A 27181-nucleotide genomic window follows, 5' to 3' on the forward strand; every position below is an offset into this window, starting at 1 on the left:
GATATATGGCAACGTGACTAGGGGGTTGGCATCTATATTATTCTGCTTAAAATGAGGAATTTAGCTAAAATTTTGGTCCACAGGAAACACTTAGATGGGCAAACCTTTTTTAATCCCATCTGGGAAAGATATTAGCTCTCTGTACAGAACAACGTGGTAATTCGTTACAATTAAATGGAAGAGGCACCGTTGGAAAGTACATTGACAAGTCAGCTATCCATTAAATTACTTCCAGAAACAATGTGTTTTTAAATAAAAATCCACTCGGTGTCATGTCAAGTGTTGGACCTTATTGTCTTCTGGACCTCCTTCACTGTGATGGAAGAGTCCAAGTTCTTCTTATCCGGTCATGAACAGGAAGGCAGGACAGAAGTAAGTGCATCACTCAATGAGGAAAGGTGCTGGGATGTTTTGCAATCTCTGATTCTGTGCTCATTATCTGCCAGCATGGCTTATTCCCCTGATGGATGTGCAATTTTTAAATTTGACCCACAGGAACCAAGCAGCAAGGATGTCAAGGAGCTTAATGCAGGACATTAATTGGAAAAATGTGGAATCACATTTCGATTGAAGAATTGAACATGGAAGCAAACCACAATCCGATTCCAGCATATCAAATGCAGAAACGAGCAAAAAAATCTCAGAAGAATTCTTTAAACAGATTAGAAAAGACAGCATTTAATAAAGTTGAATGTTTAGCAATTAATGAGTTGTGGGAATATTAACTGATAAAATGGTGAGTTGAACAACTTTGTCTTGGTGCAGAATAGAGGTAGAACTATCAATGGGAAGAAAGGAGGTGCAAATCCTGAACCAGTGCAAGTTGGGGGAGATATCATGTGGCATACGATTGTTGCAATGCAGGAGTTTATAGGGGAAAATATGTTTGTTATCCATATTTGAATAAAGGAGTATTTGTAGGCCAATTAGGAAAATTACATCTGCTGAACACTCGGCAGTTTCTGTACATTATGAGTACATCATGGTCACAGAGTTGTCCCTCAGAGCCAGCACAATAAAATGCAGGGCTATATGCATTCCATGGAGCTTTATGGAGTCTTCTGACAATTAGCACAAGGTTTAAGAGAAATGATAGCGAATATAAACACAGGAAGACAAAGCTTTTTTCTGTCCCAGATGTTCTTTACAATTCTGTGGCAGTAGAGGGAGATGATGCACAGACTGTGGGATATATTGCGAGTTCAGCAAAAAGGATAAGCAACAGGAAAAACAACATGCATTAATGTAGCACTGGACAGAGGTGAAAAGGAGTGGATGCTGAGCCTTTGCAGGAGTACCAGGAGCGGTGACCTCAAAGCTTGGTCAAAGACAAGTGCATTAAGAAAGCTTTTAAAGGCCGAGGGAGACAAAGAGATGGAGAGATTTGAGAAAAGAACTCCTACGAATAGGGTTAAAGCTGCTAAAGGCTGGGTGGGGTGGAGTAGAGTGGAAGGGATAGACAAGAGGCCAGAAGAGTCAGAGGATGTAGGTGGGGAAGTTCCAGAGGCAAGGAGGGGCGAGGCTATGGAAGAATTTGGATACAAGGATTTAAATTCAATCTGACGGGGTTCAGGGAGCCAAAACAACAACAACTTGCATTTATATAGCGTTGGCACAGGTCAAGAAGCATGATGGCAGGGAGTGAGTGGGGCTCAGTTTGAGACACGATGCAGACGGCAAAGTTTTGGACAATTTGGAATTTATGGAGGGTGGATGACAGCAAGGATAGCGTTGGAGAATTCGAGTCTCGAGGTGTTGAAGGTGTAGAATAAGAGTTCCACCAGCAGTCGGGATAAACTAGAATTAGTTAAAAGCAGATTGATCCACACAAAGCAAGCTGTGTTTAATTAAAATGAATAACAAACAGACAAATGAGATGTTTCATTCGTCAAACCAAACCCATTCAAAAAGCTGCAACATGTCCAGTTTGAGATGAATTGGAAACTGGCAAAATATTTTTTAAAAAAGATCATTTTAGAGTCTTGAAAAGGCATAAACTTCTCAAAAGAAACAGGACCTCTTGCACTCCAAAACAAGGGAGTTTGGCAAACTTTTTTTTTTTGCACAGTCCTTTAGATTAAACAAGCACCACAATTATCTATATTTACTCCTACAGCAAGCTGATTGCACCCAAACGCCATTCACACAGATGAATATTATTACATTTGAAACTCTCCACTTCCCCACTCAGAATGGGTACAAATCCCTTTATTTTCTCACTAGTTCCTTTGGCCCAAACACCTCTTAAGGACTAGGTGGGTGAGTGGGTACCTGCCAATCAGGACTCCACCAGTGTCACTCAAGACAGGGCGCAGGAAGGCAGTGATCCAAGGATGCTTCTGATATCACTTTCCATCGCAGTAGTGCTGGGGCTTCCCATGCAGTTATCGCCCAGAGCTACTGTTATTTTTCTCTGAAAAAGGAACTGCATTCTCCAAAACTGCACATACTTGCAAGTACCAAGTAGTTTATACAACATGGATTACTGTGAGCCAACATATACCCAATATATCATCACTTCTTTAAAGCAGTAGAAATAAAAGTATTTCAATGTTTTTTTTACCATTAATGACAAACTTATTTTGGCTACAGCACATATAATTGAAGCCAGTTCAATGAAACGAAAGACACCAAATATTTAATTACATTTTTTTTCTTATCCGAGCAAAGCTTCAGACCCAATATCTTCATCACAAAGGATGCCAGCTTCCATCTCTAACATGACCCACCTATGCCCCACTTCTGTTGTTGAAACTTTCATCCATGTCATTGCCATCTCCAGACTCAACTGTTCCAATGCCCTCCTGGTGCCCTCTGTTCTACCATAAACTTTAGTTCATCCAAGACTCTGCTGCCTGTATACTGCCCACACAATGTCGTGCTCATCATCATCCCTTACATTGGCTTCCAGTCACCCACACCCTCAAATTTGAAAATCTTATCTGTTTTTAAAATCCTTTCATGACTTCATAACCTCCCTATTTTTGTAATGTTCACAGCATTACAACCCCTCCCAAACTCTGTTTCTCTGGCCTTTAGTGCATCCCTCTACTGCATAATTGAAAGCTGTGCCTTGCCACCTAGGCCCCAGGCTCTGCAATTCCCTCCCTAAAGCTTCTCCACCTCTTAAGATGCTCCTTAAAACCCAACTCTTTGACAAAGCTTTTGGTCACCAATTCTAATATCTTTCTTTCACTCGGTGTCCATTTTTGTCTGATTATGCCTCTGTGAAGCATTTTTAATTAAAGGCACTGTATAATTGCAAGTTTTTGTTTCAGCAATGACCATATCTACACCATTCCATCTCCTTTAAAAAAAATCAAAGTATTTCCTCCTAAGTGACTTTTCCAAATTGTTAACACCTACCGAGTGAGTGTTTATAATTTCTTCAATGGAGATGTAAATAACTGGTTTGCTTAGTGTCACCATGTCAGAGTATTCATCAATATTAAACTTTTCTTCTGGTTCTGGCACATCACAGGCTGACTGGAAAAAATTCCTGCAAGAGGTGGAAAAACAAGTAATTGGTAAGGGGCCAGACAATCACAAGGGAGAGCTCATTAGCATTCCATCACTACATAGTTTTCTAATTTTGAATGATGCTATTTTTAAGATTAAAATTGCTGTGTAACAGCTACTGCAAAATCTACTACAATGTCAGGACTCCTAATTATCTTGGTTCACTACAGCTGTAGTTCAGAACTCATATCAAGTCTTCTAAATATAACTTATCAAATAGCTAGCAACTAGCCAAGCTAAACAGACAGAAATTCAGTCACTGTGAAAAGTGGATACAACAGACTTTCACTAAAATCCTCTAATTAAAGATGACAGTAAACTCCTGTGGTTCAGTGTCATCTTCTTGACAGACACTATCAGCAAAAAGGACAGCGTCTCGAACATACTGATGTTTTATATTGACCATTTTGCCAAGTCAGCTCGTTGGGGCTAACCATAATTTTTTTTATAATTTAAAAAAAGTGCCTGGAAGAAATAACATTATAACAGCTGTTGCAAAGAACATTAGAAATCTCAGGTTCTGCTTACACTGGAAGATTATTTTTTTCCATTAAGATGTTGCCATCAATTACCAAGTCATGAACGTGTTTCCATTGTGCTCAACTTAGTTCTAAATGTATGGCACAGATTTAAATGATCATTGGCTAGGCAAATTAATGGTTACAGCACACTAAAAGGAGTGGATCATGCATTGAGAGACCACACTCAATCACTATTCCTACTGGATTTGCATTATAATTTCTCCTGGAGGCCAAGGTGCTTTTTAGGGGGTGGTGGGGAGGGGGGGGGGAACAAAAACATCAGATATAATTGAATAAAGGAATGGATACTGGGCCAGTGAGAAAGTTAGAAGAGGTGACAAAGCTTTCCCAAAAAAGATGCATTTTAAGACGACTTTGAAAGATGGAGAGAGTAGAAAGGTGGGGGGGGCGGTTAGGGATCGAATTCCACAGACTAGAGCCAAGGCAGTTAAAGGCTCTGCCACCAATGGTGGGTCAAGGGGAGGGGATGGATAGAAGGCCAGAGTTGGAGATCCAAATATTGCATGAGTGGATACAAGGCTGGAGGAAGTTGCAGAAACAAGTTAGGGTGAAGCAATAGAGCAATTTGATGAGGATGGTGAGAGCCAGAATTGATCAGTGTGATTGGGGTGATGGGCGAGTGGGGTTTAGGATAAGGAAAGCTGGAGAATGGGAGGCTGGTACGGAAGATGTTGGAGAAATTGAGTCTAGACGTGGTCACAGCAGCAGCAAGAATGTGGCAGGGACGGAGAAAAGCAATGTTGCTGATGTCGAAGTCAGTGGTCTGGGGATACATAGGATGTGAGGTTTGAAGCTCGTCTCTGGGTTGAACAGAACACCAAGGTTTCACACAACCTAGTTCAGACCAAGCATAGCCAGGGAAGGTGATGGAGTGATAAGGGAGCAGATTTTATGGTGGGGGCTATATAAGATGGCTTCATGCTTTCCAATGTTTATTTGCTAACTAGATAGAGTTTTCTGATTAGGTAACAAGGACAGTCAATGAGGGCAATACCGTTGATGTGGTGTATATGGACTTTCAAAAGGCATTCGATAAAGTGCCACATAATAGGCTTGTCATCAAGAGTGAAGCCAATGTAATAAAAGGGGCAGTAGCAGCATGGATGCAGAATTGGCTAAATAACAGGAAACAGTGTGTATAGGCGAATAGTTGTTTTCCGGATTAGAGGGAGGTGTACAGTGGTGTTCACCGAGGGTCGGTACTAGAACCACTGCTTTTCTTGATATATATATATATATATATATAAAAATAAATAAGTGACTTGGACTTGGGTGTACAGGGCACAATTTCAAAATTTGCAGATGACACAAAACTTGGAAGGGTAGTAAACAGTGAGGATGATGGTGATAGACTTCAAGAGGATATAGACAGGCTGGTGGCATGGGCGGACACGTGGCAGATGTAATTTAACTCAGAAAAATGCGAGGTGATACATTTCGGTGGGAAGAATGAGGAGAGGCAATATAAACTAGAGGGCTCAATTCTAAAAGGGGTACAGGAACAGAGATCTGGGGATATATGTACATAAATCATTGAAGGTGGCAGGGCAGGTTGAGAAAGCAGTTAAAAAAGCATCCTGGGCTTTATAAATAGAGGCATAGAGTACAAAAATATGGAAGTCACGATGAACATTTACAAAACACTGGTTCAGCCACAACTGGAGTATTGTGTCTAGTTCTGGGCACCACACTTTAGGAAAGATGTGAAGGCCTTAGAGAGAGTGCAGAAGAGATTTACTGGAATGATTCCAGGGATGAGGGACTTTAGTAACGTGGATAGTCTGGAGAAGCTGGGGTTGTTGTTCTTGGAACAGAGAAGATTGCGAGGAGATTTGATAGAGCTATTCAAAATCATGAAGGGTCTAGACAGAGTAGATAGAGAGAAACTGTTCCCATTAGCGGAAGGGTCAAGAACCAGAGGTCATAGATTTAAGGTGATTGGCAAAAGAACTAAAGGTAATACGAGGAAAAACTTTTTTTTTACACCGCGAGTGGTTAGGATCTGGAATGCACTGCCAGAGGGGGTGGTGGAGGCAGATTCAATCATGGTCTTTAAAGGGGAACTGAATAAGTACTTGAAAGGAAAAAAATTTGCAGCGGGGGTAGAGCGGGGGAGTGAGAATAATTGGATTGCTCGTGCATAGAGCCGGCACGGATTCACTGGGCTGAATGGCCTCCTTCCTTGCTGTAACCATTCTATGATTTGCAAGAAATGACAGACAGTCTGACAGTAGAGGTAGTTATGGGGTCAAAGGAAGTGATAGAGGTAGAAGTGGCTATTATTACTGTGTTCTATCTCTGTATAGATGAGGAAGAGGGGACAAGGATAGATCCTTAGGGGATTCTGGAGGGACAAGAAGAGACAGCATTGCTGGAGATGCATTGTTTGTGCTGGGACAGGCAAGAGTTGAACCACTGCAAGGGTAGTCCCAGGGAGTTGAACAATGGAGGCAAGGCAGCGGAGGACAATAGATTGACCAAACATTCAAGTTAAATGTTTTACCAGCCTATCCTCATAACTAAGTTTCAAGGTCCTGGAATCATCCTTGTTGCTCTTTTCCAAACTATCTTTTGCTTGCAATGTTGTAAACATAACTTATTGAGGAAAATAAAGTGTTAATGAAAGAGCTGTGAATTCAAATCAAACTAGTTCTGTAAATGCAGCTTATAATGTAAGTTAGCCCTGATAAAGGGAGCAAAAAATAGCTGGACAGGCTTACTCTGAAAAAAAGAGCTCAAATCTATATCTCTAAATCACGTGTGATCCTCAGACAAAATCCCCATAGAATTCATGTGCAGATCTTTAAGTATACATTCAACTCTTTGGTGTCTCCCAGTGGTTGCTCTGTCATCTAATCATTGTTGCCACTCGAGCCTACCCTCCCTTAGTTTTGGAGCTTTATGGTTATACTATACTGCTTAAGATGATGTGGACAATGTAGAAATGCTAAATGCCGAGTCCATACAATCTGAACACTGCATCTGTTGAATACAAAATTTAATTTTATGGTGTTGTCCCAATAATCCAGCTACACTCTTCATCTCATTACATTGGGAATCTTTGTGGGAATTATCCAGAGTTTACTGCTGAGAATATGCAACTTTAACTCTGTTGAGACATACCAAGGAAACCATAGAAAGCTCATTTTCAGGCAGGATGAAACTGTGATCCCTAGGCAGTCTAAGTGCTGAGATGCTCAGTCATTCGGGAAGTGATCTACAAATGCCAGTGAAACTAAAGCAATTAGAAGATGAGAGCATATATGTGAGAATTTACAGTACTAATCTAAGACTCCTGTCAGTGATATTCTCAGGATTGATCCAGGCCATTGAGCTGATGCAGAGATTGAAGCTTGTTGGATAGAGAGAGACTTCAAGGAGAAGGCAGGATTTTGAACTCCCTCATTATTGCATTATAAGAACACTAATTAAATCTATCAGCAATAACCAATTACTGGAGCTGTGTTTATATATGATACAGGTTGCACAACTAGACATTGAGAACTAGCTAAAATTTATCCCAATATCTATTCTTCCATCAAAGTGCTGCAATTTCTATATCAGGATTAATTTACAGGACACATTTGCAGTTGCCACTGATCACTTACAACAGATGGACCTGAATGTATAAAAGTAGTTTAGGTGCAGGGAGAGAACAACTTAATTAATTGTATTCTGTACTAGTTCCTTAAACCTTGACTTATAGAATGTGAACCTATCTACTTTTGTATTAGATTTCTGCTAATGGTTATATATTAAGTCATGCTATAGTTACTTTGCAATAGCAGTTTTTCACTTTACAGTGTCATTTATATTGATCACCACAGTCCAAATACTTTCTGTTAAATAAAAAAAAATCTGTGCAAAATTAAAATTTCCCAGTAAACTGGTCAGTTTGTTCTGAAAAGAGTTTCCAAGAACAATCACTCCCATGAAAAGCAGTTACTAACCATGTACAACATCTGGTGTGCACATAGCTGCCTCCTCAAAAAAAAACTCTACCTCTGAATTATAATCTAATAATTTTTACAAAAGTTCTCTATCCATTATCCAGCTGAGTTTCCAACAAAAACCTTTTGATTAATCCAGTGAGTCAGAGTCTGGAAAATAAAAGGCTGCTACTTTTCTCATGATTCGTTTTTAACATTATTGTATTTCCCCGCTCCACCCCACTATATAAGAAACTGAATCTTTTGGGGAAAAACAAACACAAATCTGGCTTGCATTGGTAACCTTTGTTATTCATACTTGATTTCAGAATGTGTCGTGCCAAGTTCATCACCAATAGCAGTACTTTTTCTCAGACTGTTTAATAAATTTGGTTTCACGTTAACAAGAATCTAAAAGCCAAGGTTTCAGCGTATTTTATCTAATTTCTTTAGACGTTTGTAAATACATGATTTCCGTTCCTTCATGTGTCACAGAAGTAGAGCTACAACGTTGCATCAGTAGTTTAATGTAACAAGTGTGACATATTAGGGGAAAATATTCACGGTAGCCAAGCTCAAGAAATCCCAACAGTAAAGACAAACATTTACCCAGAACACAAACAAATGCTGCCCATTTCAAAGAAATCATTTAAATGTTTGAGAAATGCAGAATTTCTGCTTAAAGTTTCAAAGAATCCTTTTCGAACACACAACTGGTGTTTACTACAGTCACGTATCACATCAGCTTGCAAGTTTCATAAGCACTGAACTTTTCCTTGCATTTCTTAGTGCAGTAAAATTCATGCAAGTTACTTAGAGGTCATTACCAGATTTGAATACAGCCAACATCTTGATTTGTTGAGATTTTGCCAGTTCAGGAAAAACAGGAAAAGTTAGTATTCTTATCCAAGGTTAAGTTAGCAAGTTCTGAAACAGTATTATTTGTTACAAAACATTTGGAGTCTTTTAAAATGATGGAATTGTAAAATGGTTGCACTGACTATATATTTTCTCATTAGCTTTGTCAGAGTTTTCCCAAAGAAAGATGATTTGAGCATAGCCAAGCATCTGAAGTTTAGTTGGGCAACTCATCCACATAATCAAGATGAAAAAGGAAATCTTACCACCATGGATACAAAACTCAGTTCTGCTCAGAACTGATCATTGTATGTGGATGGTCACACTACGGAGAAAATATTGTTTGTAAAAAACAAATGAATTTCTATTATCAGCCAACATACAAACTGTATCTTTAAAACCAATAAAATTTGAGACATTTCTGGACAACGAGCACAGAACTGGAGGATACAAGGACATTCTCAACAATGGAGATCTGAAGAAATTTTCCCTAAATTCAAGGGTATGTACAACAGACTCCTAGTAATTACAATAAATACTGTGTTCATTAATTCCTTTTAAAAGAAACTCAACAAATATCTGGTTAAGATTGAGACCAGAGGTTATGAGTATAGAAACAAGATCAAATATCCCTGGAGCACAATGGTTCCTGTGCTGCTGGAACCATAAACATGTCATCTGTGAAAAGCAAGTTATTGACTTGAATTAATATAGGTAAGGCAAGACTGATGTTCTGAGTCCCCTCAAAAACTTTCAGGGATCAGGGAGAAGTTTTAAGGAAGTTTTTCTTCATGAGAACAAACAGTTGGGGTAGAGTCCAAGAAATTGCAAATTGAACAAGGTTTGTGGAAGGAATGGGCTTGACAGAACCACTTTCCATTCCATGCTTCCTGTTCTTTGAGAAAATAGACCGAACATTTAAGGCCTCATTTTGTGTTCATTTTTCCTACTTCCTTATCCACCATACGATCCATATCAATGCCTATTTGCACTCTAGCTCGGTCAGCCATTTGCCAACATTTCACCACATGGACATAATGACCTGTGCTTTCACTCAAGTGATAGCAAGAGAGTCTGAAAGTTTTAGTTTAATGTCTAAAACAATAGTATCACAGTACCAGGAAACTGGTGAAGAAACAGAACAAAATTGTTTCACTTAATCATCCTAATGTTTCCCAAAGGACTATAAAAAGCATAATTTGATAATGTAGTTGGAGAAGTTAAGTTCAGGCAGACATCTGGGAATTCACTTCAAATAACACTCAGCAATAAAAACAACAGAAAATGCTGGAAACAAATAGCAGTTCAATCAGCATCTGTAAAGAGAAGACAACTTAACCTTTTACTTGGATCCACTCTTACTTATCAGATTGTAATTAAAGCATCTTTAGCAATGACTTCTCAGACCCCGCTCCGTCACCTCTGCAGCTGCCCAAAAAACTATGCTTGGCATCCTCCTCTTCATCTACATGCTTCTCTTAGCGACATCATCTACAGAAATCAGGGCAGTTTCCACGAGTGCCGGCGACACTCAGCTCTACCTCTCCACGGTCTCTAAATCCCTCCAGCGCTTCTGTGCCGACAGATTATTTGTCCAAAAACCAGCCTTGGATGACCCACAATTTCCTCCAACTAAAGACTGGGAAGACCAAAGCCACTGCCTTTAGCTCCGCCACAAACTTTGTACCCTCAGCACAGATTCCAGCCCCCTCCTGAACACTCTTTTAGCCTGAACCAGACTGTTTCCACCCTCAGGATGCTGTTCAACCCCAAGCTTAGCTTCTGACTCCATACCCTCACCATCACAAAGACTTCCATCTCCATAACATCAACTACCTCCACTCCTACCTCTGCCTATCTGCCGCTGGAACCTTAACACATGTCTGTGTCACCTCGAAGCTAGATAACTTCAACACAATCCTGGATGACCTCCCATCTTTCACCCTCCACATACTTCAGCTTATCCAAAGCTCTGTTGCCTGTATCCTATTCAACCCAAGTCCCGTTCATCCATCACCCCTGCCTTCACTGCGCTACATTTACTCTTAAATGTAAAATTCTCATCCATGCATTCATTCCTTTCTATGTCTGTAACCTCCTCCAGCACTACTACCATTCCCTCCCTCCCTCCCTCGAACACTCTGTTCCTCCAACTCTAGCTTCTTGTGCTAACCCCCTCCCTTCAATCCACCAACGGCTGCCGTGCCTACATCAGCCTAGGCTCCACACTCTGGAATTCTTTCCCTAAACTCCTTCCGTGATTCCACCTTCCTGCCTTCTTTTAAACCCACTTCTTTGACAAAGCTTTTGATTACCCAAACTAATCCTCTCTTTTGCTGGGTGTTCCTTTTTTTCTTACACCTATGAAACACCTTGGGTGTTTTTTTCTACATTAAGAGTGCTATATAAATGAACTCCCTTCAAAACATTGGCCCACAGTTTGCTGGAAAAATAATGGCGCATGCTGTTATTAGTGTGTAAAAGCCCAGCAATTTGTAGCGGGGGAGAGATACAAATTGCTGGGCGATTTGCACCGCCTCACAAAAACGGGATCGCGCTGCCAACCTCCCCATGTCAAGAAAATGGTGGATTTGCACCATAAATATGTATTAAACTCACCACAGAAAGTTACGCCTGCTATTTCATGGCAAAAGGACCCTATTAATGGGGTGATTAATAGTCCTGACAGGCCACTCAACCTTAGGGGCCCAGAAAGGAACCAATTGAAACTGTGGAGTCTCACTCCTGCAGGTAGTAAATCGTTTCTTGAAGTTTTTAAAATTTACATTTCTTTTTCTTACTTTTCCTTTGTCTCTTTTTTTACTCTCTCTCTTAATCCAATCTTTCTTTTCCTCTCTATTTCTCTTTCTGTATCTAATTTGACTCTAATTTACCCTATTTCTTTTTCTACCGTTTGCTCAGTTTCTTTCTCTATGCTTAAATTTCTTTGGTTAAGGAGATAGACCATTGGTCCAGTCATTCACAAAAGTCCCAGATGACTGAGAGGGAAGCAATCAGTTCCATCGTGGATTATCGGAACCTGTTTGTATAATTTTCAGCCCATTTTAAACTGCACTGCATTACTCACCTGCAGAAAATGTGCATGGGCCAGCAGAGTGCTAAGATTACATCATAACACCACACATCAATATGATGGGGTCATAAGATCCATCTATAAATAGAAGATCAAGTGCAGCAGCCAGAAACAGTTTAATACCACTTCATTTTGTTTTTGTCACAGCAATACGAGCAGGAAGTTGTATTTTCACTGCCCTTTACACCACTGAGTGTGGGGAAGGCAGAGCTCCAGGCATGTACACTTATGTGCAGAGTGCCACTCTCCAGCATCTACAAGATTTTTAATGACTAAAATGAGACAAGATTGTCCTGTGAACATGATTGTAGCACAGCAGACCGGCAGGGTTTATTTTCTTTTGGACTCCCCTGGTGAGTCATCCTGAGCCACACAGATTAGGATGATCCCTGCACTTTACACAGTCAGCTGGTCTCGTCCAGATCAGCGCTGGAAGGTATTACAACTGACCTCGGTGTTCCCAGGTTGGGGGTTGTGGAACAGAGCCACAAATCCTGCCTGTAATTGCTGTTCAACAACTCCTTGCTGCAAAGTGAATGGGTCAATGCCAGCTGAGGACAGAATCAGCTCAGTACATGATACCCTCTCTCACAGTTAAATAGCCTGCTGACACACCGCAATTAAAACTACACATGAAGGAGGTGAGGTACTGGAGAACCAGATTGTCAAAATTGTTGACCAGTTTCTGCACACTGGCCTGCTGTCCTCTGTACACAGATCTACTGAAGTCCAGTCAATTTGTAAATGTTTACGGAAGGTGTTTTCTTCTGTTGCGACTGGTCAGATGAACAACAGTCTTTTCCAGTCCTGTACTTTCCTATTAAGCTCTTTTCTTCTCCCCACTTCCCTCAACAAGCCCAGAATAAAATGTAACTATATCTGGATCTAAAATTTGAATTTTTTTTTTAAAGTAACGATGACATGAAACTTTTAATCATGTCATCATTACTTTAAAAACACAAGAAAACTCAGTTCCATAAGGCCATTCACTCCGTCGAGCCTGCTTCATCAGAACCTGTGTATAGTGACTGCATCATGGACCTCCCTCCCAAATCACCAGCTGATCCTCTACTTCAAGGAATAATAATTTGCTTCCCCAAACACCTGTTTTAAAAAAAAAACCAAGCAGGATTGTTAAATATCTCTACAACTCTCAATTTCAACAGATGTATCAATTCAGCTCCTTTACAAAGAAGCCAATAGACACCTATTCAAGTATCTTCTCTGGGAGTTTATTTCATAGATATATCCTCTATCCTATTTTGAGGAACAAAGATTTTCTAATCTCCAACCTTGCTTGACGCTTATGAATCTAGTCCTATATTTATTGTCCAGATAAATAGCTTGTTTGCTTCCTTCTTATTGATACCTTTAATAATTGGGATGATCGGTATCAATAACTAGGGTTAATTAAGGACAATCAGCATTGATCTGTAAAGAAGCAAGTCATATCTGACAAATTTGTGAGTTCTGTGAGGAATAATGGAGTGTATTGATAAAGGAATTGCAGTGCGGATGTGAATATTTAAAAAAGGTATTGATAAAATTACACATGGGAGGCTTGTTGATAAAATAAAGGTGCCTGGTATTGACGGGAATGTGGCAGGAAGGATAGGAAGTTCATTCAAGGATAGAACAGAGTGGTTTGGTCTCAGGTTTTATAAATAAAGGCATAGAGTACATAAGCAAAGGGGCAATGCTACATCTATACATATCACTGGCTGGACAGATATGCAGTTAGAATACCGTGTCCTGTTTTAGACGCCCTACTTTAGGAAGCATGTTACTACAACGCTAATCCTACAGAAATCATTGGTTAGCCACAGTTAGAATACAGTGTCCAGTTTTGGATGCTCTACTTTAGGAAAAAATATCAAGACATTGGAGGGGTGTGCAGAAGAAATCCACTAAAATGATACTAGGTATACGGTCTTTTGTAATGAGGAGAGATTGGAGGCATGGACTCTCTTCATAGAGCAGAGAAAGCCAAGAGGAGATCTAATCAAGGTGCTTAAAGTTTTGAAGTGTTTTGATAAGGTAAACAGGAATGCTACTTTTCTTGGTCTGGTAGCTGGGGAACATACATTTATCACCAGAAGCATTTAAGAGGATTTTTAAAAAATGCTGAAGATTATTAGGACATGCAATTTCATACTAAAAACAGAATTGGTAATAGCTTTTAAAAGGGAAATTAATAAATATTTGATAAAGTAAAAATATAAAAAGGTATGAGAATAGGACTAGGTGGCTAGCTCTTTCAGAGAACCAGCAGAGGCCTCCCTCTGAGCTACACTATTCTATGATTCTAACCATGCAGCTAAGTTCATGCACAAAGTAAATCAAGCAATACTTACTGATATGCCTGAAATGTTATTTTATGCACTGCATTTTTGGCTCAATGCCAAATGTTCAGTGTAAATTAGACAACATGAGTCAGATCCTCCCCTCAATTTTGATCCAGTTCACCTTACATATGTGGCGGCATTGTAGGTGACATTTAGAGACAAGAATGGAGCAGAAATCCAGAGTCTGAGCTTATAACTGCCAATGTAACAGAGGTACAAGACTTAATTCGAACCCTCTTAGGACTCTTACATCTTGTAAAACGGCCCAGAGCTGGCTATCCTTTCTTCCACAATGCTGTCCTCCTTGCTCGGTTTTTGTATTAGTAATGCCGTGTCACTGATAGCGATGTGACAGTAGCAGATCTCCAATCAGTAAACACTGCACAATTCTCATTTTTTTACGCTTTCTTTTCCAATTAACTGCAGAATGGGAACATTTATCCACTCATCACAGAAACTCTATTCTAATCAATCCAATTTTGTTCTCGAATTATAGGTCACGCTATTCTTACACCAGTACTCCAGAACACAGTTAATCAAAAATCAGCATAAAGGTTCCTTTAAAATATGTATTCATCCTAAACCGATAACTCCCAAATTTTTTTGCAACCCGTGAGAATTACTTCACTATAAAAACATTTTCTCAGACAATTTCCTTCTATTTTGAAAAAGCACATTTAAAAATAATAAAAATCAAGATTTTCATTTCAGGTTCTATATATTGCAATTTACCTGAATTTCTGGTAAGTCTGTGATAAGTAGCTATTCATAGATGATAAGTGTGCGTTTTCTCCTTCGAACAGCTTGTTTGAAGCAGCATGCTGTAGGACTTTTGCCACTGAGCCCAAGTTCCGCCGTTGTTCAGGATGGAGCTGGCCACCAGCTGTTATGTCAATGATGTCAAATCCATCAGGTGCAACAATCGCTGGGTTCATGTAGCGATAGTAAAGAAGGTTGCCCACAATCTACAAACAGCAATTGGCAATATTAAAATCACTTAGAAAATATTTTTAGATAATTTAAAAATAAGCAAGAGCTAGGTCCCTTTCTAAAATTAATATAAAAGATCTCTCCCCACCACCCCCACCTTTAAATCGACGTTGCTCCACAGACCAGCTGCCTAGAATTAATAATCAACATTATAACTTTGTAATGATCCACATTGCATTGCAAATTTCCAGGTATGCATCAAATGCATTGCAAAAAAATTCAGGGCCTTCAGCTTGTAAAATCTCAAATATGCTTTTTCACTTTCAGAATCTCATACTGCCATGTAGAGTATGATTTTGCAGTACTTATGCTTATTGGGTTAGTTATGTACACTTAAGCAGACCTGTTCAGGTGCCTTGCTAGAAAGTTATTCTGCAAAATAAGCTGATGAAATAAGAAACTCGGCAGTAATGCATCTGAAACATGATTCTTGATGTAAGGACCTAAGGCAGAACTGCGTGTAAAGCAGAGCGGATTAGCCATAAGCTGTCAACAGACTGAACACATGGTTAGGTTTTCATTTCCATGACATACAAACTCAAATTATTCAGAGATTATATAATTTTTTTATTATATAAATTAATGCAGCACAATTAAAAACTATTCTTTAAATACAATACTTCTATAATGCATGCAACATGCAACTGAAACTGCAACATTTCAAACTACAAATATGACTTTTGAACCCTTTCCCAAATTTTCTAAACTACCACCTATAAGCTTTTGGGCAAACTCTTAAAAATTGAGGTGTTCGGTTTCTACATGCAGTTAATTCAGAGTTGGTTACATACTGATTTGTAACTTCCGGTTTCAAAATGCAGTCCTTACATGGTGTTGTGCAAGAAACAGGTTTTGCAGCACTAAGCCACAAACATGCCTTCAAGGTTATTTGAATCACATGACGGTATACATTTGCATAGTGTTGGCACGCACTATTCAGACTGCTGAAAGGAAATTTAATAATATTTGATTTTAAGGGAAACTTTTACATTGTGAAATCAATAAAGAACTTTCTTTCAAATTTCCAGTAGGATTGGCTCCCTCATCAATGCATAAATTGTACATCACCTGTCTGTAATTTGCTCTTCACTAGAGAACTATTGCTATAGTTTTCATGGACATTTGAACTAAAAGTTACTCTACATTAAATCATTGTGGCATTTCTTTAAAAGCCTGTCAATATGGCAGTTTGTACAAAAAAGGATTTAATATTGGAACACAATTTGCCAAATATTTGGATTTTGACTAAGTTACCCCTGCCGCAGCCAGCTGAAGTAAAATCTAATGTTATAGACTTGTATAGAGCTACCTTTAGCAGTTCATCCTCAGTGGAATCGGGAAATTTCTCATGAAGCGAGTTCTTCAGAACTTTGGCTATGTATCTCATTCCATAACTACACACAGACAAATGGATTAAAACAATGAGAAGATGAAAAAAGTAACACTGGCATAACAATGGATTCTCAAACAAAACAGAAGCATGATTAAATAAAAGGCATTTCTTTGAAACATGGAGCAAAAAAAAACTAAGAAGTGCTCCTGAAATGCTTTTTACATGAGTCATTTCATTGAGCCAACAAAAAAAGCTCTCCTGCCCTCTACAGTAAAGTGTAATACAATACTTCTTCCAGAAAGGTTAAACCAAGGCTTTAATTGAGCAAGTAATGTAATTATTGTGGATTAAAACAACTTTGTGGATTAAAACAACTTTTACAAAATGTGACTTTGACAAGGTGAAATAGGTGACCGAGCAATTACCTGTGTGATTACAACCTGAAGCATCATGGTTTAATACTTTTGTTCCCCACATGGGATATCCATTTGGAAAAACACATTTCATATAGAACCAAAATAAACTCGATTTTGCTGTTAGTCACCACCAGCACCGGAGAAGGGCGGATCAATCCAAGTATTATGAACAAGGACAATAAACATACCTTGTTAAAGGAAGACTCCAGGATAAAGCCCAACATTAGAGAAAAACTGGTCTCTACATCTCTGCTAAAGCAATTTAAAACTCATCCCATTGCCCTTCTCTCCCCATTGCACTGTATCTTCCCAAGCTTCAAATACTTATCCAATTGCCCCTTAAAAGATGTAATGGTCTGTGTCTCAACCATTCCCTGCGGCAAAGCATTCCATGCTCCAACTACCTCCTGTGTAAAGAAATTTCTGCTAACCTTTCTCAGTGACAATTTTAAATTGATGATCCCTCATCACTATTCCCCAGAGAAATTGTTTTCCCCAATTAACTATCAAAACCCTTTATAATTTTAAAAACCTCTATTAAATCTCCTAGTAGCTTTCTATGTTCCAGTAGAAATGGTCCTAGTGCCCCAAATCTGTTCATAATTATTCTATTCCCTCCCTGGCATCATCCTGGTGAATTTACATTGTACAGTCTAATGGGGTGCCCAAAACTGCACATAGTATTCTTAACTCTATCCGTCACTAACACAGACTTCAGCGATTCAAGGTGTCGGCTCACCACCACCTTCTCAAGTGCAATTAGGGATGGGTAATAAATGTTGGTCTTGTCAGCGACACCCACATCCCATGAATGAATAAAAAAAACTGGCCTAACCAATGTTTTGTACAAATTTATCATAATTCGTTTAGTTTTTTACCCTATGCCCTTATTTATGAAAGCCAGAATTCTGGCAGCCTTAATGGCTTTATCTATCTGCACTCACACTTCCAGGGAATTATATAGTTGAAGCGATAGGTCCCTTTGTTCATTCACAGCCTTCAATGTCTTTCCATTTAGTGTTTTCTCCTATTTCTGGTTTTTCCTCCCAAAATGCATTACTTCACACTTATCCAAATTAAATTGCATCTACCCACTCAGCTAACCCATGTCTTTGAGGTATTTACAATCCTCCTTGCTGTTTGCTGAACCCTCGACTTTTGCAGTGTTAGAAAATTTCAAGAGTTTGTTCCCTATACACAATTAGAAATTATCTTTATATTCAGGGAATAAAAGCGAACCCAGCACCAATCCTTGGGCTATATATTGCTTTCAACCCTTCTCCAATCTGAGCAATACCCATTTACCCTAATTCATTGCTTTTTGTCCGTCAACCAACTTTCTAGCCATGCTGCTACATTTCCTCTTGTAGATTTATGCCTAAATATTTCTAACAAGCTTCGAGACACCTTATCGAATGTGAATGTCTTCTGAAAATCTACATACACGATAGTTACTGCAGTGCGTTTGCTTATGCAACCAGTGACTTCTTCAAAAAAAAACTATGAAATTTGCACAACATGACTAGTCTTATCAAATTCATCCTGGCTGTCCTTGATTAACCCATGCATTTCTAAATACTTGCACGAATACTTAAGGATAAAGTCAACATCCGGAGTCTATCACTGCACTTTTATCATGCTTATTTGAAGTCTGTTACAAAAATATCACTCCACATCCACCCCATCAGTTCCCATCGTTATTTTTAAAAAGTGAAGGATACATAGACAAGAATCATGCATTGGAATTTTATATTTCAAATCAGGTCTGCACTTATCCATAATCTACAATATTCCAGCAAGTGTCTCATTTTGATGAGATGTGTATTATCACATTCATTAGGAGGATAAGGATAGGGAAGAAGAGAAAGAGGAAGAAGTCAGGTCAGCAACAAGACGAATATGCCACCCAAATTCCTCTTCAGCACTTGTTGCTACTGCTGGCAGGGACAAGATTGGCTTTTTTTGGGGGACAGGAGAAGAACCTAAGCAAAGTACGTCCGTCAGCTTATACATTTTCCATTCTTTGGCTGCTGCAACTCAAGCCTATAACTACCATAGTCAAAACCCAGCAGAAAATCAAATATCCTATCACTCCAGTGCGTACTTTTAATAAAGAAAACAGGAAATACATTTGGCAGTCACTGATCTGCAGTTTGATATAATGTATACAAACTATCTTTGGGATTTACACCAATGGTTAGCAACAATGATTCTGTACAACTGAAATTGCAGTAATAGTGGCTGGCAGCAATTAACTCAAAGCACAATCTAATACACAAGATGGGGTAGAAATTGATTTAAGCCCATGTTTGGGCGCAGAATGGGCATTGCGCTCAGAGTGCCCGCCCGATCACGTGGACAAAACCAAGGGCCCAAATTGGTCCCCCTGATTAATTTAAATAAAATAAATGGGCAGCTCACATGATGAGAGTCATCAATGTCACGCATTGTTGACGCCATTTAAAGGCAGCCTGCACCTCTTAAAAGGGAGGAGTATTTTGGTTGTAGGAAATGGAGGTTTAAGATTGTTGATAACGGCAGGCAGAGGAGAAGCAGCAAGAGGTCTTCCCCTCACCCCCTCCTCCATTTTCCCGACATCCTTATTCAGGCCTTATTAACATATTTCAATGATACCTGCATTTGTTTCAGGTGGCCACCAGGGACGCCCTCACGAATGCCCAAACCAATATGGCGTCGGGTGCACTTCCAAAATTCCACTTTGTGATGCCCTTTTGGGACTCCAAAAACAGGCGAAACACATGCCAATTTCTACCCCAATATCTCTAAATTTGAAATTGTTTTTTCATTTTGACTATCTTGGGAACTCCTCCTGCAGCAGATTCAGACTTGAGAGAAATGTTATTGAAGATCCCTGCTATAGGGATCGAGAAAGGTGCCTGTGTTAACCATAAAAAAATTAGTCAATGTCATGAGAACACAAATGGAGATGGAAATGTCCTCAAACTAACGGACAACTTTTTTTTAAACTGCAGTACAAGTTTGGCAATAACTCAAATGGGAAGTTTTCACTGTGCTCTAAACAAAATCAGTAACTGATAAGTGGAAAGGCCTTAAAAATGTGGTTGCAATCTAATGAAAATTGCAACATTAAGAAGCCAAATCAATTTTTATTGACACAAATATACCAATGGTGTATAGCTGTGGAATACCAAAATAAATTCCTGAGGGAAGTCTCTTACAAGTTATATGTTTAAAATTAATTCAAATTGCTTCCATTTCTGATATTTGTATTTTTTCTGATTCTAAATCCAAATGCAATATACAATGATATTTGCTACTTACGGAATGGCATCCAAGGATGTGCATATTGACACAAGAACCTTATCAGTGACCGCCTGCAGGTTGTGTATGGAGGATTCAAGTTTCGTCTTCACCTCTGCATGTAACAAGGCCTGCTCTGTTGTTACATCATATGGCAGTTTACTACAAACACAAAAGCATTTAATATTACCTCAGGCATAAGAACATAAGAAATAGGAGCAGGTGTAGGCCATATGGCCCTTCGAGCCTGCTCCGCCATTCAATAAGATCAAGGCTGGTCTTCGACTTCAACTCCACTTTCCCGTCTGATCCCCATATCCCTTGATTCCCTTAAGAGTCCAAAAATCTATCGATCTCAGTTTTGAATATACTGAACGACTGAGTATCCACAGCCCCCTGTTGTAGAGAATTCCAAATATTCACCACCCTTTGAGTAAAGAAATTCCTCCTCATCTCGGTCTTAAATGTCTGACCTCTTATCCTGAGACTATGTCCCCTAGTTCTAGACTCTGCAGCCAGGGGAAACATCCTCTCAGCATCTACCCTATCAAGCCCTCTTAGAATATTGAAATTATATGTTTCAATGAGATCACCTCCCATTCTTCTAAACTCCAGAGAGTATAGGCCCATTCGACTCAATGTGTAGTGTCTGTTTTTGAACAGGAACTTCAGTAAGAATATTGTATAAAGATAAATTGAATTCCTCACATCTTTGAACAAAGTTATCTACACACTACAAGTGGGAGTGGGGGAAGGAAAGAGATGAGAGTCACATGGAATATAGATTCATGAAACGTATGGCTTCCAATTCCCACCTTGCCTAAAATCCCATGTGATCCTCAGTTCATTTTAATGAAGGCAGATAAGATTGCATGAGGAAGCCCAATAGAAGGGCGCCCTAATTATTTTTTAAAATTTGTTTAGTCTAGGAATTAGCTAAAAGATCAGATGAAGAGCACCAGCAAAAGAAATCCACATTTTGTGAGGAACAGGATGATTGTTTTATTCATTCATGGGATATGGGCATCGCTGGCAAGGGCAGCATTTATTGCCCATCCCAAATTGCCCTGGAGAAGATCGTGGTGAGCAGTCTTCTTGAACCACTTTTTGTAGCGGGATTGTACAACTGAGTGGCTTGCTAGGCCATTTCAGAGGGCAGTAAAGAATCAACCACATTGCTATGGGTCTGGAATCACATATAGGCCAGACCAGGTAAGGACAGCAGGCTTCCTTCCCTAGAGGACATTAGTAAAACAATCTGGTAGTTTCATGGTTACCATTATTGATACTAGCTTTTTAGTCCAGATTTTATTTAATTAATTGAATTTAAATTCCTCAGCTACCGTGGCAGGATTTGAACTCATGTCTCTAGATTATTAGTCCAGACCGCTGGATTACTAGTCCAGTAACATAACCACAATGCTACCGTACCCATTGAATTATCTTTTTGCAGACAGAAGTGAAGAAAAGCAAAGTTCTACAGCTTTGCCCTCATATTTTTTTAATACTACATATAGGTGCATTGCAATTCAGAAAATTGATGCACAGGAAACTGTTCTCAGTGAGGAAGTTTGTATATAACAGACAACCACCTGAAGACTAAAGGATATCACACCCAAGAGGAACACAAACGTTCTTTCATTTATTACTATTCACATGCCAAGATTAATTTCCCCTAAAAGATAGCTTGAAGGGAGAAGGGTCTGTCTCTTTCTCTGTGCCAAGGACCCCTGTGAATATTGATATACTCCCAGGGCTCCCTGCAAATAATTTAGAGTCATAGAGTCATAGAGTTATACAGCACGGATAGAGGCCCTTCGGCCCATCGTGTCCGCGCCGGCCATCAAGCCCCGTCTACTCTAATCCCATATTCCAGCATTTGGTCCGTAGCCTTGTATGCTATGGCATTTCAAGTGCTCATCCAAATGCTTCTTGAATGTTGTGAGGGTTCCTGCCTCCACAACCCTTTCAGGCAGTGAGTTCCAGACTCCAACCACCCTCTGGGTGAAAAAGTTCTTTCTCAAATCCCCTCTAAACCTCCCGCCTTTTACCTTGAATCTATGTCCCATTGTTATAGAACCCTCAACCAAGGGAAAAAGCTCCTTAGTATCCATTATATCTGTGCCCCTCATAATTTTGTACACCTCAATCATGTCCCCCCTCAGCCTCCTCTGCTCCAAGGAAAACAAACCCAATCTTCCCAGTCTCTCTTCATAGCTGAAGCGCTCCAGCCCTGGTAACATCCTGGTGAATCTCCTCTGCACCCTCTCCAAAGCGATCACATCCTTCCTGTAGTGTGGCGACCAGAAGCACACAGTACTCCAGCTGTGGCCTAACCAGTGTTTTATACAGCTCCATCATAACCTCCTTGCTCTTATATTCTATGCCTCGGCTAATAAAGGCAAGTATCCCATATGCCTTCTTTACCACCTTATCTACCTGTTCCGCCGCCTTCAGGGATCTGTGAACTTGCACACCAAGATCCCTCTGACCCTCTGTCTTGCCTAGGGTCATCCCATTCATTGTGTATTCCCTTGCCTTGTTAGTCCCTCCAAAGTGCATCACCTCGCACTTTTACGGGTTAAATTCCATTTGCCACTGTTCCGCCCATCTGACCAACCCATCTATATCGTCCTGCAGACTGAGGCTATCCTCCTCGCTATTTACCACCCTACCAATTTTTGTATCATCAGCGAACTTACTGATCATACCTTTTACATTCATAACCAAGTCGTTAATGTAGACCACAAACAGCAAGGGACCCAGCACCGATCCCTGTGGTACCCCACTGGCCACAGGCTTCCAGTCACAAAAACAACTTTCGACCATCACCCTCTGCCTTCTGCCACTAAGCCAGTTTTGTATCCAAAGTGCCAAGGCACCCTGGATTCCATGGGCTCGTACCTTCTTGACCAGTCTCCTGTGGGGGACTTTATCGAAGGCCTTACTGAAATCCATGTATACCACATCCACTGCGTTACCCTCATCCACACGCCTAGTCACCCCCTCAAAAAATTCAATCAAATTAGTCAGACATGATCTTCCCTTGACAAAGCCATGGTGACTATCCCTGATTAATCCTTGCTTCTCCAAGTGGAGACTAATTTTGTCCTTCAGAATTTTTTCCAATAATTTTCCTACCACTGATGTTAGGCTCGAAACTCAACTCTTGAGTGGACACTCTCTTTCAAAAGATAAAACAAGGACTCTTGTTCTATCTTTTGAAAGAGAGTGTCCACTCAAGGGAAAACAGTTTCCATTAGTACACAGTAACAAAAATATGTCAACAAATACAGAAAATAGATTACATAGCTATGTGGAAATATTTCCTTTAATTTCATGTGCAATTACTTTTGCCACGAGTAATACCTTAATAAATGTTCTTTTTTGAAAATTACTGGAGTCTATCATTAAGGGTAGAACGACTGAACACCTTGAAAATTTTCAGCTGATCAGAGAGAGCCAGCATGGATTTGTAAAGGGCAGGTCATGCCTGATGAACCTGACTGAATTTTTTGAAGAGGTAAGTAAAGTAGTGGACAGGGGAATGTCTACGGATGTTGTTTATGTAGACTTCCAAAAGGCATTCGATAAAGTCCCTCATAAGAGACTGTTAGCTAAAGTTGAAGCTCATGGAATAGAGGGCAAATTATTGGCCTGGTTAGGAAATTGGCTGAGCGGCAGGAAACAGAGAGTAGGGACAATGGGCAGGTACTCAAATTGGCAGGATGTGACTAGTGGTGTTCCACAGGGATCTGTGATAAGGCCTTAACTATTCACTGTATTTATTAACGGCTTAGATGACGGAATAGAGAGCCACACATCCAAGTTTGCCTATGTAGATGGAAGCACAACATTACAGGAGAGATCTTAATAGATTAAATGAATGGGCAAAACTGTGGCAAATTGATTTTATTGTAGGCAAGTGTGAGGTCATCCACTTTGGACCTAAAAAGGATAGATCAGGGCACTTTCTAAATGGTGAAAAGTTCAAAACAGTGGCGGTCCAAAGAGACTTGGGGGGTCATGTACATAAATCATTAAAATGTCATGGACAGGAACAGAAAATAAGCAAAAAGGCTAATGGAATGTTGGCCGTTATATCTAGAGGACTAGAATAAAAGGGGGTAGAAATTATGCTACAGTTTTACAAAGCCCTGGTTAGACCAGACCTGGTGTACTATGTTCAGTTCTGGGCACCACACCTTAGGAAGGATATATTGGCCTTGACGAGAGTGCAGCGTAGACTTACGAGAATGATACTTGGACTCCAAGGGTTAAATTACGAGGAGAGATTATACAAACCATGGTTGTATTTCCTGGAATTTAGAAGATTAAGGGGTGATTTGATTGAAGTTTTCAAGACATTAAGGGGAACTGATAGGGTAGATAGAGAGAAACTATTTCCACTTGTTGGGGAGTCTAGGACTAGGGGACATAGCCTAAAAATTAGAGCCAGAACTTTCAGGAGCGAAGTTAGGAAACATTTCTACATGCAAAGGGTGGCAGAAGTTTGGAACTCTTTCTCGCAAACAGCAGTTGATGCTAGCTCAATAGTTAATTTTAAATCGGAGAGTGATAGATTTTTGTTAACCAAAAGGTATTAAAAGATATCGGGCTAAGGCGGATATATGGAGTTAGGTCACAGATCAGCCATGATCTCATTGAATGGCGGAACAGGCTTGAGGGGCTAAATGGCCTACTCCTATTTCTATTGACACACACTAAAACAAGGAATTAGGCAGATTAAAAAGCACTAGTGTTTATGGCTATATAAAAAAAAAATCTGGATACTTAGAAGAAAATACAATGGTAAAAAAGAAAAGCATAGAGATGAACTAGTAACATTTACACATACTGACTCTTACTTTGCAAATTATATCATTACCAACCTGGCTTCACCAGTTTGCATCTCCATCTGATTCACCCATGCCTTGTACACCTCCACTGGGTTTGTATTTATGGCAAGTGTTTTATCCTCCATAATTTCTTTCACTACAGGAGCAAGCAGCTGTCTGAGTGCATTCTGTCCACGTGCACCACGGTTAAAGGTGACTACCATTTTAATAACAGTGGGGTTTCCAGTGACAATATCCTGAACCTGGTCCACTTTAGACCTGTGAATAATAAAATATGAGCAAAGTTAAGGAGCTAGAATTCACCTCTCCTCCAAAGAAAAACTACTGGGGTACATTTTTGGAACTACACACATTGCTTTTTACATGATAAAAGTTTAACTGGATTCTACAATTTTCAAACATGTACTTATTTAAAAGAATAAAATTGCAAATGTTAGATAACTACAATGTTAAGCGATCGGTTATTTCAGTTGGCCTTTGACTCAGTATTGCTAAGTGGAATAACTGAGGTGATTAAGAATTCACCTTTTGCAATGTAATCTGCACATCTACAACTCCAACTCTTATTCATATATATTAAAATGTCTGTACACACTTCCATTATAAATTCCTATATTTACATTTATAATAGAACTGCCTATGTAAACTTGTCACTCGATAGTCATAATGGAAACAAGGATATATTGCACACCAAAGATCAACTAGTAGAATTACACTCTCCACTAGTGGTGGGAACGTAGCACCTGTTTTGCATCTTCTAGCTCCTCAGCCTGTATTATATAGAAACCACTGTTCTCTAACCAATTCTAGTTCGCTGCTTCTTAAATTGCAGTGAGTTTTGCTATTAAACTACAAATAATATAAAATTAGAGTATTATATAAAAATAAGGGCAGAATGTATGACTTACATACTGAATTACATCTGCGTGCCCTGATTGAATTATACTCAGGCTCTCTATCCCCGCTTTACCCGAAGACTACACTTGGTCTTCACTTCCCGTGTGCAAAATGACAGGAGATTGAGGTTTTTTTTTATTCGTTCATGGGATGTGGGCGTCGCTGGCCAGGCCAGCATTTATTGCCATCCCTAATTGCCCTTGAGAAGGTGGTGAGCCGCCACCTTCTTGAACCGCTGCAGTCCGTGTGGTGAAGGTTCTCCCACAGTGCTGTTAGGTAGGGAATCCCAGGGTTTTGACCCAGCGACGATGAAGGAACGGCGATATATTTCCAAGTCGGGATGGTGTGTGACTTGAAGGGGAATGCGCAGGTGGTGTTGTTCCCATGTGCCTGCTGCCCTTGTCCTTCTAGGTGGTGGAGGTCGCGGGTTTGGGGGGTGCCGAAGAAGCCTTGGCGAGTTGCCGCAGTGCATCCTGTGAATGGTACACACTGCAGCCACGGTGCGCCGGTGGTGAAGGGAGTGAATGTTTAGGGTGGTGGATGGGGTGCCAATCAAGCGGGCTGCTTTGTCCTGGTTGGTGTCGAGCTTTCCCCTGCATGGCTAGATAAGCCCTACAAACCTTCTGAACATTCTTAACCTCTGGCATACCTTCCCCTAATTGTTCAACGCCTGGCCTGCCCAATACATGCAAGGAAGTGCATGATTAAAATGAACTGTAATATTTGAATATTTATGAGTTACCAAGAGTAGATAGCATACATTCAAGAATACTTCAACGAGATATAAATTTTACTAAATGACTTATTCACCAAAGCTGCAAAGTTACACTTACTGGTGTCTTCAGTCACCCTTTGTTACTGTTTCGAGCTGCACATACTAAAACAATGAAGTGTGGAAGCAGACATTTTTAAAAACCTCCCCCTCATGTGACATTACTGAATTCTGCACCAGTGTCATCAGCAGCAGTGCTCTGGGCCCAATGTTTCTTTGCAGATCATCACAAGGGGAGTTCTACACAAAATGTGTTTTCACATTCTTTCTAACTAGCAGTTTGAAAAAATAATACACGAACAGCAGACAAATGAGTTACATCAGTAACAGTTATGTCTCGATTAT

At 39.8% G+C, this 27181-nt stretch overlaps 1 protein-coding gene and 1 long non-coding RNA gene across 2 annotated transcripts in view; one reads left to right on the top strand and one right to left on the bottom strand.

The window, feature by feature from the left end:
- Window positions 1–669, top strand: part of LOC137320821 (uncharacterized) — an 83505-nt gene extending 82836 nt beyond the window's left edge. The window contains exon 3 of the long non-coding RNA XR_010962652.1: window positions 496–669. This is a non-coding gene — a long non-coding RNA (uncharacterized lncRNA). The remainder of the gene's footprint in view (window positions 1–495) is intronic.
- iqgap2 (IQ motif containing GTPase activating protein 2) overlaps window positions 1–27181 on the bottom strand; it is a 330491-nt gene that overhangs the window by 54038 nt on the left and 249272 nt on the right. The window contains exons 26-30 of the mRNA XM_067982692.1: window positions 25201–25425; window positions 20330–20470; window positions 16587–16671; window positions 15020–15252; window positions 3367–3499 (exon numbers count right to left, since the gene is read on the bottom strand). Of these exons, the coding sequence (XP_067838793.1) occupies window positions 3367–3499; window positions 15020–15252; window positions 16587–16671; window positions 20330–20470; window positions 25201–25425 (817 nt within the window). The remainder of the gene's footprint in view (window positions 1–3366; window positions 3500–15019; window positions 15253–16586; window positions 16672–20329; window positions 20471–25200; window positions 25426–27181) is intronic.

Source organism: Heptranchias perlo, chromosome 4, assembly GCF_035084215.1.
Source record: "Heptranchias perlo isolate sHepPer1 chromosome 4, sHepPer1.hap1, whole genome shotgun sequence".
Taxonomy (NCBI): Eukaryota; Metazoa; Chordata; class Chondrichthyes; order Hexanchiformes; family Hexanchidae; genus Heptranchias; species Heptranchias perlo.